The sequence below is a fragment of the Seriola lalandi genome, unplaced genomic scaffold, assembly GCF_002814215.2.
Source record: "Seriola lalandi dorsalis isolate HSWRI2012SDOR001 ecotype SW California unplaced genomic scaffold, Sedor1 jcf7180002054923, whole genome shotgun sequence".
Lineage (NCBI taxonomy): Eukaryota > Metazoa > Chordata > Actinopteri > Carangiformes > Carangidae > Seriola > Seriola lalandi.
In genome coordinates this window covers 937,849-955,533 of record NW_019525475.1, presented here as the reverse complement: position 1 = coordinate 955,533, position 17,685 = coordinate 937,849, and the positions used below count along the sequence as shown (strand labels likewise).

The window sequence follows — 17,685 nt, the reverse complement described above, 5'->3', positions numbered from 1 at the left end:
GGGGTGGTGGTGGTGGGGGGGTGGCCCAGCGCTGCCTAGACAAGACTGTTGTGAGTGTGTGTTGCAGTTAGAGCAGGAATGCTATGCAGGTCTAGACTTGAACTTCCGCATTAAACAGGAAGAAGTCAACAGTCAGAGGGCCAGATGCAATCCACATCAGCACACCCAAATCTGCATGCATATGACTGACTTTTGCTGTTGAGATTTATTGGAGAATAACATTTTTAAGGGGAACTGATGTCTGTGAAGCGGCTACCTTGAAACTAACCGGTGAAACAAGGATTAAAACATTAGGAAAAAGGTGAGTTTCAGCCCTCTGCTACATTCGATGTTGTACCTTCAGTTAACGGTCAACACCCATGGCTGCTATACTTGACTTCTCTTTGTAGTTTCAGTTAGATAATGGCGCTGTTTTTTCGTGAACCGGTTGCAGCAGATTGCCTTGAGCTAGACACTGTTCATGACACAGACTGAAAATCTTCCTGTCAGATTTTGTGATTTAAAGCCTCCATTGTGATACTGACTTTGTCACATTATGTTAAAACAGGACAAAAGAAATTGCACAAAACTGTCACTGTCACCTCAGCTCTGTCTGTTCTCGTGAGATAAGGCTTAATTAGCTTGCTGTAAGACAGTCATTAGGCGTATTTTAATATGAGTGTTAGTGAGTGCTATGAGTGTTAGTTGTCTGCTTTCCAACTGGGTGTACCCGACCATAATGTCAGACTGCTGCATGACTCAATAACCACACGAAAACCGATAGGGCTGGCCTTGTATTGTAAAGCTAATTGTGCCGTCAGTTTGTCGCTGATTATAGGAACATTTTGCACATTTGGCTTTTAGAAGATGAGATTAAATCATAGAAAAATTTACTTAATTTCATATATAATGTGTCATGTAACATGTGCATTTGAAGTGATGGAAACCATTTAGGTGTTGTCAAGGAAGAAAACACTGCATTAAAGGTTAATACTGACTGTAGAATGACTCACGGGGATTTTGTGATATACACAACCCCTCCTCAGCAAACATAGATTTGATCTTGTGTATTAAATTTGTGGTTTTTATGCCCTCCAGCAACCCCCTAATTTGCCTAATTCATAGTAGAGTATCCAGTTCTGTAAACACATCTGCATGAAACCAAAGTATAGATTTGATCGAACTAAGAGAAGGAGTTTCTGTACAACATGGTAAACATGCTGTGCTTCTATACGGCGAATCACAGTTGTTGTCTGGTTTCCATTTTGCTGCCTGAAGCTTGAGTTACACATGTGCAGACTTATAAAAAAAAAAAAGAAAGGCTGAGACATATATTTGAGATTAGTCACTTGCATGCTATATTTTTAGTGTTTTATTTCAGTGAATACCAGTGCAGTGGTATTCACCGAAGCACAGTAAAGTTGTGTTTTCACAATGCATTGTGCGAGTTTTGGAGGGTTGCCAGATTTCTATGCACGAGTGTTTCCAATAATATTTACGAGTGCTGACAAATCACATATTTTTCAGAGCGGTTTCTGGAAAGAAAACAGAAATGGTGTCAAAGAAGGCAGCGGCATCCTTTTACGATAGTATTCCTTCATCCAGAGCGATATGAATATGACTCAGAGGTTTAAGGAACTTGTCACACAGAAAATGCACTTATCGAGAGAAACACGTGTGATTAAAATGGAAAACTGAGCTCACTTCGCAGCACTTTATTACATCATCATTGTTTTATTCATGTTTTGTTCTTTTTAAAGGTGTGGTTGGACATTTGGAGAAAAATACACTTATTTGCTTTCTTGCTGAGAGTTTGATGAAAAGATGAGATAAGAAGCTGCAGCAAGCCAGCTGGTTAGCTTAGCTTAGCATAAAGACTGGAAGCTGGGGGAAACAGCTAGCCTGGCCCTCTCCAATGTTAACAAAATCCACACACCAGCATCACTAAAGGGACTAAGTAACGAGATTCATCCCATTAACTGAAGGTGGATTGTGTTACCTTGGGACAGCGCTTTGCTAGCTGTTTCCAGCCTTTTACGCTAAGCTAATATAGCAACCTCCTGGCTGTAGCTTCATATTTGATAGACAGACATAAACATATTCTCCATCCAACTCTGAAAAAAATCAGCTTATTTCCCAACATATCAACCTATTCCTTTAAGTATACTCATGGGCTGTAATGACCATCAGTCTAATATGGTTGTAATGACACCGCCCTCAGGTTAACACCTCTCCTGTGGTTGTTCTGTGTTTTATTTGCAGATGTCACAGCTTACAGTTGAGGTAATTGCATTACTATACAAGTTTAATGTTTCACATGATGGGTTGGACCACATGACATTTGATTATCTATTCATGGACCATACTATACATAAACTTCAGCCTCCATTAGCAGATGCTTCTTTGCTGGTTTGTTTTTAAGATCTGAACAAATGCAACCACTCCTCCTCTCTGACTTCTCTTCTCTACATGAGAGTTGAAATCCATTTAACAGCAGCCGGCAGGATCAACTTGACGTATAACAATCATTTCTTCGCCCCTGTGCGACTTGTGAAAGTGGCATCGTGCGCTCCCGCGTTAACATGCTCCGTGTGGTCGGTGAGCAAAGAGCTGACGTGGACCACAGTCACACTCGGCTTGTTCAGAGTGAGAGCTGTTGTGTTGCGGTTGTCATAGCACAAAATAAAATGTGACACCACAGAAAGAAGAGATAAAAACTAACTGAGGGACTGAACATAATTAATAAGTGGTAATAATAGAGATTTTGAGAGGAGAATGTGTGATTTAATGTTTTTTTGCACTTTTGAGGTTGTAAATATTTACTCTTTATGTTTTGTTTAGCCATTATAAAGAATATCATATTGATAAACCACAAACTGAATTTAAAAACTAGGTTTTCAGACTATTCAAATGTGACAATATCAGTAAGTTAACAGTTACATTCAGTATGTGGGTGGATCGTGTCACCATTTCCTACACAGTGTCGACATAGCAGAAAGCTTTACCACTTCCTCAACGGGGCAAAACATTTACGTAAAGGGGTGGAGGGAGTGGAGGGAGTGGGGCCCCACTATCTCACGACAGTTGGAGAGGCCACACATACATACAAATTCTGGTCAGGATGCAGAATGATTGTGTAATATCATCATTCCCACAAACGTTTTGCAAGTTTTCGTCTACGGCCTTTTGCAGTTGATCTGCAAAAATCACAGGGTGGCCTGTACAGTTTCTCATAAGCTTCCGACCATACACCATCTGTTAGATGTTGGAACAATATCGATTCGAAACATCGTGTCACAGCGCCGCGTGAACTCTCGCCTGGAACACAATCAGTCACACTTGTCTCCTCAGCAGTGAGATTGAGGGGTTTGCCTTCCTGGTGTCTTGCAAATGTTTTTCCTCCTCCTCCTTTCGCTGGATCTTAACGTTTACTGAACTGCGAGTTACACATTATTAAAGATAATATTCTCTTATACCTAATGTGCCACAGCAGCAAAAACAAATCTTCTAGGTTAGTGGCTGACAGTTCAGTAAAAGGGAGGACTATAAAAAAACAATATCTCATGAGTGAGTAGTAGAGACGAGGTCACAGACCATTACCATGACCTAACCACACCAGACGTTTACTCGACCATAGCTGTTTATAATACTAACCTGAACACAACTGTATTTAACCTTATTAGCATTTCAAATTACACTCCACATATGCTTGTTCACTGCCACAACCCGACCCTCCCAGTTTTGCATTACAATTATGCCGCTCGTGTGTCTTATGTATTACAATTCGAACTGCGATAGACCAACAAACTTTACGTCACCGCAGTCACAAGCGCATTGTGGTGGCGGGAAAAACAACAGACGCAAAGATGAACTTTTTCTTCATAAAACGACCTTTAAGGAAGAGCATTAAACGGACAGACTGGACTGATGAAACCTCCACTGTTTATCACACAAAAAGGCAAAATCAGCGATCAATAATCCATCCAGCAATTATTCAGATATTTCAGTCTGACCAACTGACATCCATAAAATCTTACGCACAGAGAGTAAAATGAAACACTAAAGTATATGGTTTACATTTTGTAAGATCTCCTCATTTGCAAATGACTTCATCATTCCATCATTAAAGAGTTAATCATTCAAGAGTTAATTAATTTTTATTGATAGCGTGGCTAAAAAAGTAAGTCAGTGAAGCTCATTTACAGCCACAGACCCACATGTAGAAGGTCGAACTTTAACGATCCACAGCAGCTGTCTTTCTATCCACTAGTCGGGGTGGTTTGGTGGTTATCCGGCTCAGAGTTTGCTGGTTCATCAGTTTTTAGAGCAGCTGTACTTCCTCCTCAGGTGTTTGCACATTTACCTGCTCGGTCACAGTGGAACGTAGTGTTTAGACCCACCTTCACATTTCTACAGGAGGTAGATGAGCGGGGTGCTTGCACACTGGTGCACCACACCATTGTTGATGTTAATACCTCATGTGCGCCCCGCTGTGACTGAATGAACTCCCGCTCATACCCTCACCGAAGCCCATGTTTCTGACTACTGGGTATGTTCCACTGTAAGAAAACAGGGGCTCTGTTTTGACTGCACATTCAAGCCCACGATAACATTTGCTTTGAGAAATGAGGCTTCAAATGATACATGAGAGACGGCTTGATGTACATAATTACACTTAGAAATCTCCAGTGAATCCTCTGGAGTTGTTTGCACAGCTACTATAGTAGTCCCTCAGGCTGTTGTGCTGCTAAACCCGAAACAATGAACCTTGATGATTCTGACATTTGACTCCATATGTCCAGGGTCAAACTATATTAAACTGCAGTATGCATACTTTAAACAGTCAGTGGTTTCGTTTTCAGAGATAAATTCGATAACAAACACTGTCCCGCAGCGTGAGTGTGTGGTTTCAACACATAATGGTCTTTAATGACAATATAGGAGTGAATGAATGGCTTAAAATGAACTGCAACTTGTAAAGAGGCCCGTGTGTTTGAAAGAAGGAGGGTTGGAAGATTAAGTTTGATTAAGATAACCTTTATCTCAATAAACACTACTAATGTCAATTATAAAGTAAATTTTACTTCTGAAGCTGACAGAAAATGCAAAAATGAAATAACATTGCACCTTCCAGTGAAATATGAGTAACAAGATACAACAAGTTCTGGCAAAAAAAAAAGATGCCTGGGAGTTCAGCATACATAGTTTTCTTCCTCCAGTCTGGGTTTGCAAGATAGCGCAGCCTCAGGGAACATATTACAACCACAACGATTTCAAAAGTAGCAGCGCTGCGTCTCACCACAGCCTGTGTAACACGCCGTGTGTGTTCAACATTTGTGTCTCCATGCAAATGGATTTACCTTCTTATTCCACACATTCCTTGGCCGTCATTCGTCATGACAACCATACCCAATCAATGAAAATTCTTCAGTGCCCTGTAGCGCCGATCAATACGGCTCTAATCGATACACCTGGCACTCCCGACGGTGGGACGGGTTTTTGTTTCATGGGGAAATAATTTAAAGTCTGATCTTGGAGCGTTTCCCTGCGTCTTGACTTTTCTTTTTCTTTTTTTTTTTTGCTTTAACCAGATGGACGACATTGACGCAATGTTCAGTGACCTGCTGGGGGAGATGGACCTCCTCACACAGGTAAGATCAACCAGTTGTCATGGCAACTATAGAAGATAAAGTCATAGGACTGTTCACACAGTTTTTTTATTCCAGCGCTTTACTCTTACATCTTACAACTGGCTTCTTATCATTTGTTTCAGTTTTTAATTTTTTTTTTATTGTTCTTAATAAGTAAAGGGCAGGATATAAAATGTCATAAAAACAAATGGCAGGGACGTGAATCATAGAGAAGCGGGTGGTTTTCTGGTGGAGTTCTGTTTTGACAGAACAAACATTCACTTTTTGGTTTCACTTCATGTCAAGTGATGCCCTTTGTTTTAACAAGAGACAAACACATCTTTCATGCGACACATGCACAGTTACCCGTTTTCTCCGGACTTCTCAGGGTTAATTCTCTCTCTTCTTCAATAGACTTCTCTCCCTTAAAGACAGATGACAAACTCGCTAAAGCCCACCATCGATCACCGAGACACTCTAGACTGGCAAGCACAACAGACACAGCGGGGGGGAGACACTCTTTGTGGTCATCTAACGACCATAAATTACACTTTCTTTTAGAAGGGAGGTCAAATGGCAAACTCATGAGCCAGCTAGAGATTAGAGATTTTTTTTTTCTGAGTGAAAAGTCCTGCTGATCACTTTGATGTTGTTTTTCAGCCCACCAGTCATTTTAAATCACTTCCATCTCCCCGGGGTGAAGGCGGGGGGCTTAATATTACACATAGAAGCCCTGTTAGGTGTAGTACCTAAAAACAGATGTAACATTAAATGTGTAAACACTATACTTTCTTACATAATGTTTGGGGACAGTTTATGTTTCAGTGCACTCAGAATGTGTTGTGGATTAACTCCCTGAGCCTCTGGGGGTCCTGTGGCTGCACAGATATTGTATTCATGCTCTTATAAACACACCGCCTTGTTCATTTTTCCCTGCAGAGTCTCGGAGAGGAAACGGTACCGCCTGAATCTCTCCCCGCTGCCAACCAGGAAGTAAACTTATCCATCGGCTTCACTGACCTGAATGGTGACTTAACATTTTGTCTGTCGAGCACGAAGCAATACTACAAAGAGCTGTTGACCTTCTGCGTAATGTTTGTTGCAACATGCCCCATATTGTATATCGCATGTTTAATCAGCTATCTAGAAAATGATCAATTTGAGCATTCAGTGGCTCTGCAGTATGTGTGGCTACTGTTCAAGATGTGACTTCAGACGAAGACTGAGGTCACTGTACGTGCTAATTACTCAGTGTTTGCCTCCGGCTCTTATGGGCTGTAAAACAAGCAGTAATAATGTTAAAGCAAGGTCACAGCATCTGTTATTAGCACTCTACTATTTGTCCTCCTTTCCCTGTTTTCTTTTTTAGTAGGTATCATTAAGTATTTCAGCCTGTTACATCAGCTTTATTTACGCTACGTCTCCAAGGACTTTAATACAAACCTACCATGACACAGCTAAATCATAAAATAAATGGTTCCATTTTCTTAAATAAACTAAAAATCTCCATCCATGCTAGCTGCTCGGTGAGGCTATACTCAGGCACGGTGGTGCTTTGAGCCAAAATGCTAATGTAGGCATGCTAACATGCTTACAGTAACAATGCTAACATGCAAAACAAAAACAGAACGTAGCATGCAGATTGTTTGCTAAAAAAACAAAAAAACACCAGTAATGGTTACTATATGGGAGTGTTATTGTAAAAGTGTAATAATGTTGAGTGGTGGTTGCTAATGCTACAGAGCTGCATGTGTCAGTGTTAAAAAAGCTGTGCTTAGCCTGTTAGCATGCTAATATTTGCCATTTCGTTCTAAAAAAACAAAGCACAGCTGCTGCTGCTGATGGGACTATCATTAGTTTTGAAGGTAATTGGTCATAAACTGAATTATTTAAATAAAAATTCTGAACAGATGAACGTAACTGTTTAGCCCATATGTACCCTACAGTACCAGCAGACTTTATTTATCATGGAAGACGAGGGAAGATGAATGACAATTGAAATGAAAGAAAACCTTTGTTCATGCATTACTTAATCAAAACCCCAAAAAAAGGAACTTGTAAAATGAAAAGAAAGTGTATCCTCATGTTTGGGGGAAATCACATTTCAAAATGGGAACTATGGGATATTCAATGTTACAATTTTTACCGACTGGTCATCTATTTTGACATAGAGGTATACTATTACTGTAACTGTAAAACTATTCTTGGCATTTAACACTTGAGTTATGTTTTGACAAAATTATTCTGCTTTCGACACCAGAGTCTCTCCTCGAACTCGAGGACAATGATTTGGATGCGCTCATGGCGGATTTGGTGGCTGACCTCAATGCGACTGAAGAGAAACTCGCGGCAGAGATACAAGGTCTGAAAGCGCCATCACCTCCCCCGGGAGACCTGCCACCACCACCTAAAGGCCTGACCACCCACCCTGCCTCTCCCCACGCTTCATCAGTGAGCAGCAGCGTTAGCACCCCAGCCTCGTCTGCCGCCTCCCCTTTACCACCTCCGCCTCCCCAGGCTGCAAAACCGACAAAGGTGTGTCTGCCTCTGCACAGTTTGTCAGCATGACAAGATAGCAGTATCATATCTGAAACTACCTTTTAACCTCTCTACTACTGAGAACCGCTCCAAAATTAAAGAAGTGAGATTTTAAGTGGGAGTTTTTAAGGCTTTTTCAGAATAATAGAGAGTACATTGGTGCACTGTCAAGGAAAGTGTCACAATGACAGAAGACATGCAGGGAAGGAAAAGAGAAAATGGCTGTTCTTTGTTCAGATCCTGAACTATAATCTGGAAGAGCGGAAACATGAAGCAGAGAAAAGCAATAATGTAACAGTCACAGTTTTATTGGTGGCATGTCTTAGTTTACCATGAGTGAGTGCTTTTCTAAGCCAGTCGTGACAAAACGGTATTGCAACAGAAACATCACCAGTTCCCAGCATATACATTTTCTGGTCGCGTCCTTTGTGTCTCTTTGTGGAATCGGGAAGAGTGGTATTGCTCTTATAACAGCTGGACGGTGAGATCATGGCGAAGCTGTTCCTGGACAGAGGCGTCTGTTACAGTTACATAGACCTGTGTGAGGGGGAAACAGCCGAGAGTCTGTCTGGAACAGATCAAACACGTAACAGGATCAATACCAAAGGTTGGAGTATAGGGGAGGTAAGATGTGGCTGTGGTCGGGGTGGGGGGGGGCAGACAGGAGCTTATTGCTTTAGCAGAGCTTGTTACCTCATCCCTCTGAGGTAAAAACACCAGCTGTGCTGAGACAGAGAATGCGTCATTGTCAGGCAGAGGTGTGCGACTTCATTAAAAGTGCACTGTCGGCAGGATTTTTATGTATCGTATCCCCGCTAATTGAGATCCATTAGATTAGATCTAATTCCACAAATTAAATTCTTGAACGGACGCTTCTCCACCCACGGGAGGGTGTACAATTAAAAACTAAATCAAAACAAAACACTGCAGCTCCTGAGCAGAAATGAGATGTCACCAGAATTGGATATTTTTGCCCCTGATTTACCCTCAGCACTGTTTTTATCCAAGTAGTAGCTCAAGATTTTCCTGCTTAGATGATTTAAATTGATATCTGTGAAGACATGAACCTGCAGCGAGTGGGCGATTAGCTTAGCTTAGCATAAAGAGGGGAAACAGGGGGGGAAACAACTTTTTTTTATCTGTACATTTAATTATATTTGGACAGAGTCAGACTAGCTGTTTATCCTAAGATAACTGGCTGGCTGTAGCTTTAAATTAAATGTACAGATATCCTGAAAGCTACATCAAAGATGATTTCTTGGCACTGTTTATATTCCAGAATATACAAGTGTAGCTTTAACACAGTGATGATATGATAGTCCATATCTCACTTACACTAGACTAGAACTAACAGATGAATATCTATTATTCACTGTAATTCAGCTGTCTCATTTCCTACTGTTGTTTGTGTTATTCAGGAGGAACTCGACGCACAGATGAAAGCTGACAAGATAAAACTTGCTCTGGAGAAGCTGAAGGAGGCTAAAGTGAAAAAGGTAAGACGTCCGCTGGAAACTGTAAAACCTTAAAGACGCTGTGAATTCCGGCTACATGGACTCCGCTGTAAAAGACTTCAAGAGCCGTCAATCATGGTAAAGGATGGCTACTTTCATCCAGCCAACGTCACGCAGGACAGCGCAGTTTCCTCTTTGGGTGATATGTGGCAACCTTTTTATCAGGCTTCAAAGCGGCACACAAATGTGCAGACGTGTGGTCACGCATGCAAAGCTCCACTTACACAAAACCAGACCAGCTTCATACCATGCTTTTTTTTTTTTTGTTGTATCATAGGTGATGTGGCCGCCGTCTTCTACACTTGACACTGCATTAATGGCCTGTTTTCACCTGCTCGGATGATAGTTGTAAATTCTTAGTAAGAAAACACAGACCGCCGGTCAGTTCCACAGAAACATCTGTCTCTGCGTCGGTGTTAATGCACAGAAGAAGAGCGAGGTGCACTCTCTGTGGTTTCAGCAGAATGCGGTGGTGGTGTGAGGTTTCAGATAAACCCACCGATTTCGACACGGATCGTGTTCTTTGAAGATATCTACCTTGAAGAGGGAAGCACCGTCAGAGGGAAAACAATTTTGCTCTCCAGTGACATTTCATTCATCCACATGCCAAAACAATATTGTTGTCCAGGGAAGGTCGGGACTGAGTAACGTGTGATCTAACAGTCTAAAACCCCTATTGTGATAACATCTCTCAAAACCCACGTTTTTATGACACAAGGCGAGCGACCGGCCGACCTCGGTTCTGTGAAACTCCTCAGCTTCCCAAAAGCTGGATTTGTTTCCAGATGAGAGGAAGCGTGAAGCCATATGAGCCTGTGAGGAAAGTGCTGCTGCGCTCCAGAGCAAAATTAGTCTCAGACTGCAAAAAGAAAAAAAAAGAAAAGACAAATACAATTGAGAAAAAGCCAAAGAAGTTCATCAGAACGGAGAGACAGAAGTGCTGATGCTCGACCTCCTCTGGTGGAGAAAACATCTGGAGACAGAAACAACCATTTAGTGTATGTGGCCTGTAATTAAACTGGCAAACAAACGACCTGCATGGGCTTCTTCGAGGCTGGATTTGACGTCTCTCTCCCTCATTTCAATCCGTCATGCGGACGCACGACACCTCATGTCATAACGATAACACTTTAAGGAATAGTTTGACATTTATTGAAGACACGCGTACTCGCTCTCTTTTGCTGATGGTGAGATGCGAAGATTAGCGATTAGCTTAGTACAAAAACTGGAAATGAGGAAACGGCTAGTGTAGCTGTGTCCATGATTTTTCTCTTGTTGGAATATGAACAATTTTTATTTTGTCTTGTTGTGAGTGAAAATACAGCCAAAAAATAACAATTCAAAGTTAAATAAAGTGGCATTTTCATTTTTGCAGTTGGTGGTGAAGGTGGTAATGAACGACGGCAGCTCCAAAACTCTGATGGTGGACGAGAGGCAGAACGTCAGGGAGGTTTTGGACAACCTGTTTGAGAAGACTCACTGCGACTGCAATGTGGACTGGAGCCTGTGTGAGACCAACCCCGAACTGCAGCTCGGTGAGTTACTGCAGGGAGATTTAACAACATGCACTGTAGCATGTGGTGGATTCATTCATTCAAGCGTGGCGGTATGACTGCGTTTGTAACCTGGGAGGTAACAGTAGCACACACACACACACACACACACACACACACACACACACAGGCAGGAGGAGGGTTTATGACTGATGATTAATCTATCAGCAATCGCCATTGCTTTTAATGCACTGCCACTGGTTGATGTAGAGGTTCAGTCTGTGGTTAAGTGTTTTCAGGTGAAAATAAAATTTTAAAAGAAGTCGTCTGGTGCACGGAAAAATGATGCAGGTTACATTTCCAGTACTAGCTTGGAATAAAACTGCTTACATTTCACTGACAGACAACACACAGATAAAGATGTCAGGTGACACCACTTTTGTTGGCAAGTGATTCTGGGTAATGTAGTGCAGGAACAGCGTGGTGATAAGCACAAGCTGAGCGGTAAATATATCAACAAGAGCAGAAGAAAACACAGCGGTGGTAGATTACCACTTCAACAACAGTGTGTTTTTATATGAACTGTCACACACACACACACACACACACACACACATTGTACAGTGTGGGATATTTCATCCTGGTCCAGATGATGGACTGTGTTTTTATTGGCACAGTGGCAGCCACACTGCAGCGAGCTCACAATGAAACATTGATCTTACTCCCATTCATTCTCTTTCCCTTCCTCCTCTCTTTCCTATAGTCTATCTCTCTCTCTTTCTCTCTCTTTCTCTCTCTCTCTCTCTCTCTCTCTCTCTCTTCCACACACATACAGTGTAGACAGGTGGGTTTAATTTGTTGTATTGGACACTGTCAGTCATCCTCCCTGTCATGCGGAAATAGGAGCCTTATGATCTCAATCCCCCGTCTGAGCAGTCTGCGCTATATTCAGCTGCTGGACGTTGCCGCCGTCAGAGTCTCCAGCTGTTCATTACCATCTGTTTTTCTCTGTTTTCTAACAACTTCATCAGATTGTTCCGGAGATCATTTATAATTTTAAAGAGCCAATCTTTATACGCTGCGAACAGGGAGCCATTGTGCTCCGTCGTGAAACCGTTTTAATGAAATACTGGTGGTAAAATCATTAACCTTTTGCGAGCAATAAAATCTAAGTCGATATTGTTTTGCTTGAAAATCATATTCAAGTAATTTTATATGCAGCTAGTTAAGCTGTGACACGCTAAATTAAATAATAAGCCTGGATGATTGTTTTTTTTTTTTTTTATTATTATTATTTTCATTTTGCAAAGCTTCCCTGCCCTGTCTGTGGCACTCCTCCCTAAGTCCATTCATTCCTTCATTCATTCATTCAATCTCTATAAGCTGGTCACAATTTTACAGATATTTGCTCGAAAAAAAACAAAAAAACATCTGGGAACTGTAGTTTTTTTCCAAGCGTCGCTAGAACAGGAGGAAATAGTGCTTTTGTTGGGGACTATTTTCAGCGGCGAATGAATACACATTTGAATTTGATGTGTTAGTATTTTCAGTAGCAGAACAGAATATAGAGGATTGACTCACAATGAACTACAATGCCCATGTTCATTATAATGAAGGGACATTGTCACGTAGCCTGATAATTCAATAGTTATCAATAGTTTTTGGACAATCATAGATCATCTACGCCGCATTGGAATAAGATTTTCTGATCAGTATGTGGATTTATTTATTGAATTCGCTCTTTTACTGCCTGGATTACGATATGATCTGCTGGTAAAGAGGATTTATCTCTGCTGCCAGCACAGAAACAAATGAGGAAATGTGTATTTCCCTTTGGTTATTTTTAACCACATGTTTAAATTAACTGTCTGAGCCACAGCAAGCCACTCATGAATTTTTCTGTGACGGCTACTTGACTCAAAGGCACGGGGGTCTTGTGTCATCTCTTACTAACCGGGCAGCATGACAGCTCAACAATGGAAACTGTTTGAGTTCGTTAATTTTTTATAATGCGTTGTAAACTCCCCAGAGTGTGTTATAATCTAATTACTATAACATTTTATCCTATGTTTAATCTTTATCAATAAAAAAAAAAAAATGAAGGCTGTACCATGCGCAGTAAACACCCACGGAGCTCAACGGCGTCACCGGCTTCGAACAAAGTGAAACTCACCTCATGTGCATCCACAGCGCCGGAACACACCATGTAGTTAATGCAGTTCAAAGGGATTTCTACTTGTAATAACTCACTCCAGCAGCAAAGTCTCACCATCCATTTAATGATTGTAATAGTCAAACTATAGACTGGAACCCTGGCAGCAATTTATTTAATGTCTACCTCTGCCTCGGCTGGTAACCTGTAATTGGGGAGCATGGCTAAACTACAGTCAAATGCCCAGTACATGATGGAGATCTATGGCAGCGAGTGTGTGGGTGGGCAGACAGGAGGAGGAGGAGGTGGAGGAGGAGGTGGAAAGTGCTCTTAATGTGTTTTCGAGCATTAGTGCCATTTAAAGTTCTTCCAGCGAACGTGGAGGGTTGTATTTTATCGAGCCCTTCCTTAATTCAGCCCATTTGAAATAGACAATTACCCAGCTGTGAAGCCGACTCTGAACCGAGCTCAGCCGATGTTCAGATTTCGTGGCAGGGCAGAGCGAACTACTGTGCACATGGTAAAGCATTTGTTTTGGCTTGTTTTATTGTACGAAACTAAAACAGAAGGGGACATGGGAAATATAAAGTGAGATTAAAGAGTTAGTAGATTCTTTTAAAATAGTAATGTACTGTAGAAAGTCAACTGGAGGTGTTTTTTAATCTTCCACAGCCAGACTATTGGCAGGAGAGTTTGAATGTGCTGAGAAATTATTTTTATGGCCGATATAAGAGGGGCAAAGTAAGCAAATACAGAGCTACTTCACTTGAGTATTTCCATTTTATATGATTTTTTTTACAGCTACTCCACAATTTCTGGACTTCACTCGCCACAAAAATTACTCCACTGGTCGTTTTCTTTTTTTTGTGTGTGTGTGTGTTGTGTTGTTTTTTGTTGTGTTGTTCCATTGTTCCGCTCATGGTCATGCATATGATAACTGTTATCTCTCAGAAAAGCAGACCTATAGCTTAACTGCAGTTCCTCTATCGTGAAATTGTTGTGGTTACAGTAGAGTTGGCCTGTTGCTGGAGCTGCTGAACCGTCACAAACCATCAGATCAGAAAATGTTTATTTGAATTTTTTACGTTATGGACGTATGAGACATTTTAATGCATCAACCAAAGACTTGTTTTGTTGTGCATGGATGAGGACTGATGATGAGCACTGGTTACTTTACACAAAACATATGATAACAAACTCATAATAAATGATGTAACACAACCACCCAAGGCTACATATAATAATATAAGGACATTCAATATTAAAATACAGCTTACACTTTAACTTATAAACAATTTAACACTAATAAAAAAGGGAAATTCTACACAAGGACTTTTTCTTTGATACCTAAAAACACCAGGCTGCCAACAACTGTGTATTTTCAAGCTAATAAAACTTTGAGTGAAGTGGAGTTTTACTTGTACCATGGGTTTATATCAGGCCGACGGACATCTGGGCACACACTCATAACAGGCCCTTTCCCCCCCGACTAGCAACTGTATCATGGATGGAAAAAATGAACAAAAGTCAAATAAATATAAAGTATCATATTGAATACATTTTTCTACAAACCAAAACTTACATGAAAGTTACGAGTTTGCTGACATCTAAGTTTGATTTTCTTTTTTGCAGAACGGACGTTTGAAGATCACGAGAACCTTGTGGAGCCACTGTTGGCGTGGATGAGGGACAGCGAGAACAAAGTCCTCTTCAAAGAGCGGGGACAAAAATACGAGGTTTTCAAAAACCCACAGGTGAGTCCCCTCACTGTGCGCCGACACACGTTGGCTTTATTTCTCTAAATAAAGCCTATACACTGAGCAATCAGAGGTGATGTGTGTGTGATATCTCAAAAGCCCAAAACTGGCTAGTTCATTATTCTTGGCCTTGGTTTGTGCAAATCTATCTCCACATTGTTTCAGCTCAGCGCCATCTGGATATTTTCACTGCTGAATTGTTGTCTGAATTATGAGATGTCTTTGCTCCATGCAGGATGACCTCTTACATTAATGTTCTCACTGTAATATATCAGACAAAACAGCTTCAGGCGCAAGACGGCGAGATCTTGGCATGTTTGTTGATATAATGGAACCCCTTATAATCTCTGAGTATTTAATGGATTCGGTCTGTTGGCAGAGGCAAATAGTCGGGTTGGAAAACTGGTGAGATATTCTCATTTTTAAAGTACTCCATCATGTCTTCCACGTCCCACAACAAAAGACAGATCTGTTCTGTCCAGTACGTCCCTATCAATTTACAGCTTTAACTTTTGACATGAGCTACCAGAATAGAATTCCCTTTTGGGCGTTCTCGTACCACAATGAAAACATTAAGGCCCAGACCATGATATGTAGTTAAAACACCCCAGTCACACGGGGACAAACAGTTGGGTTTGGGGTTTTGTTAAGGAGATAGTTGCTGATAGTTTTTTTTATACAAAAATCCTTAAATTTAAATGTTCAGCGTTTGTTTCTTGATGACTGCACTTAAGACACAGCTGCGCTTTGAGCTGAATGCTAAAGTTAGCGTGCTACTGTAACATGTTCAATGCTAACATCCTGATATATTGCAGGTAAAAGGTGGTTACCATCTTAGCGTAGCCTAGCATGATCATCAAAGTTATTACAATTCATACTGATGGGGGATATGAATGTGTATATCAGATTTCATGAAAAGCTATCCAGTAGTTAGCAGTTGCTGGAGTCATGTCGCTAACACGGCTAAAAATTGCTACTGGTAATCATTAATGCACTCTTATGTTTTATTCCTGCAGAACTTTTATCTATGGAAGAAGGATAAGAAAGCTCTCAAAGAAATAAAAGACAAAGACAAGGAGATTTTAATACAGGTAAATTACATGCACACAAAACCCACAGGTGAAGTAGCTTCTTTAAAGTGAAAGTTGAGCGACCCCTTTCATCTCTTCTTCACCACCTCTGCAGGAGAACTTCTGCGGGACTTCCATCATAGTGCCCGATCTTGAGGGGGTGCTGCACCTCAAGGAGGACGGCAAGAAGTCCTGGAAGCAGCGGCTCTTCCAGCTGAGAGCCTCGGGAATTTACTATGTGCCCAAAGGGAAGACCAAGGTGACACCAGCAGCTAGTTGTCTAATCAAGGATACACTCTCAATTGTGCTTGAGCACGTACATTAAAGATGTGAAATCCTGCAGGTTTAGAAATGTTTTTGCAATGTCCCTAATGAAATGTATGGTCTGTTTTTTAATTTTTCACTTGGACTACAAAGTTTTAGTTTGTTGCATTTCTGCATTATCAACCATACTCTTGTTTCATGCACTGCTCAGTATAACAAGAGCTTTTACTCCCTGCTGGATACCTACAGTATATTCACTTACCGTATATCTTAGATCTCTTGGCAGCTTCTACTCCCGAACATACCTTTCATACAGTACATTATGCACATCTACTGCATCTGTAGTGAAGATATTCAATTCAGTGGGCACAAAAAAAAAAAAACTAAAAGAGATAAAGTCGTAATGTAATCCTCTTTTATTTCTTTTCAGTCATCCCGTGACCTCGTGTGCTTCCTCCAGTTCGACAATGTAAATGTCTACTATGGCAAAGACTTTAAGAGCAAATACAAGGCCCCAACTGACTTCTGCTTTGTTCTGAAGGTAAGCTCAAATTATGTTGTTTTATCAGTCGGGTTCTCGAAAATACTTTCCCTCTGTTAAAACAAATCGACAAAGAAACTGCAACTTCCCTTAACTGTAACATCGGACACATTTACACATTTAGTGTTAGGTTTCACTGGTCCGTGCTACGAGGCCTGTCTTACACAGTATGTTACATGGGGCAAAAGATAGCAATGCATTGCATGGTGGCTTCTGGTGGAGTCTATGGTCAGCTAAACAGCTGCTTACTTAACTGGAAAAGTGAAATGCAATAAATAGTTTAGTTTGAAGAAGTGAAAGGACACAGTTTTAACCAATTTAGCTGAAGGTGGTGAGAAAGAAAGTGAACGAGACGACTTTTTTAAAGCGTTTTCTAACGTTTCTTTAAAGGAAATTACCGTAAAAGCACCATGCTTTTAATTAAAAGAGTGCTTTAAAATTGAGGACATTAACATTGATGGGAGGTGCCCACAGTACTCATTTAAGAGTGAGAAATGCTGACGTGAAAATAGAAAGAAGTAGATGAGTTGGTGGTCAAGTCTTACAGGGATGTGAAAGTCTACGTTCTTTCTTTTCCCCTATCTGGTCTGGGAAACACTAGAATCAGCAGATACCATTAGAATAGATGGGGAGGATCAAAGTGAAAAGAGCTTAGAGAGGCAAAGAAACTGAATTACCTACCAGTGAAAGACAGTGTCCTCGAGGTTTGAGTTGAAGTGTGTGTGTGTGTGTGTGTGTGTGTGTGTG

At 41.0% G+C, this 17,685-nt stretch overlaps 1 protein-coding gene across 2 annotated transcripts in view; it reads left to right on the top strand.

Moving 5' to 3' along the window:
* Window positions 1-62: 62 nt before the first annotated feature.
* The window catches only part of apbb1ip (amyloid beta (A4) precursor protein-binding, family B, member 1 interacting protein), a 21,617-nt gene continuing 3,994 nt past the window's right edge, over window positions 63-17,685 (top strand). The window contains exons 1-10 of one of the 2 annotated variants that reach the window (XM_087169938.1): window positions 63-301; window positions 5,571-5,630; window positions 6,549-6,636; window positions 7,870-8,144; window positions 9,566-9,643; window positions 11,037-11,196; window positions 14,939-15,060; window positions 16,080-16,154; window positions 16,249-16,392; window positions 16,828-16,938. In XM_087169938.1, the coding sequence (XP_087026064.1) occupies window positions 5,571-5,630; window positions 6,549-6,636; window positions 7,870-8,144; window positions 9,566-9,643; window positions 11,037-11,196; window positions 14,939-15,060; window positions 16,080-16,154; window positions 16,249-16,392; window positions 16,828-16,938 (1,113 nt within the window). In that variant the 5' untranslated portion in view covers window positions 63-301. The remainder of the gene's footprint in view (window positions 302-5,570; window positions 5,631-6,548; window positions 6,637-7,869; window positions 8,145-9,565; window positions 9,644-11,036; window positions 11,197-14,938; window positions 15,061-16,079; window positions 16,155-16,248; window positions 16,393-16,827; window positions 16,939-17,685) is intronic. The other variant, XM_023431450.2, reaches the window with a different exon arrangement.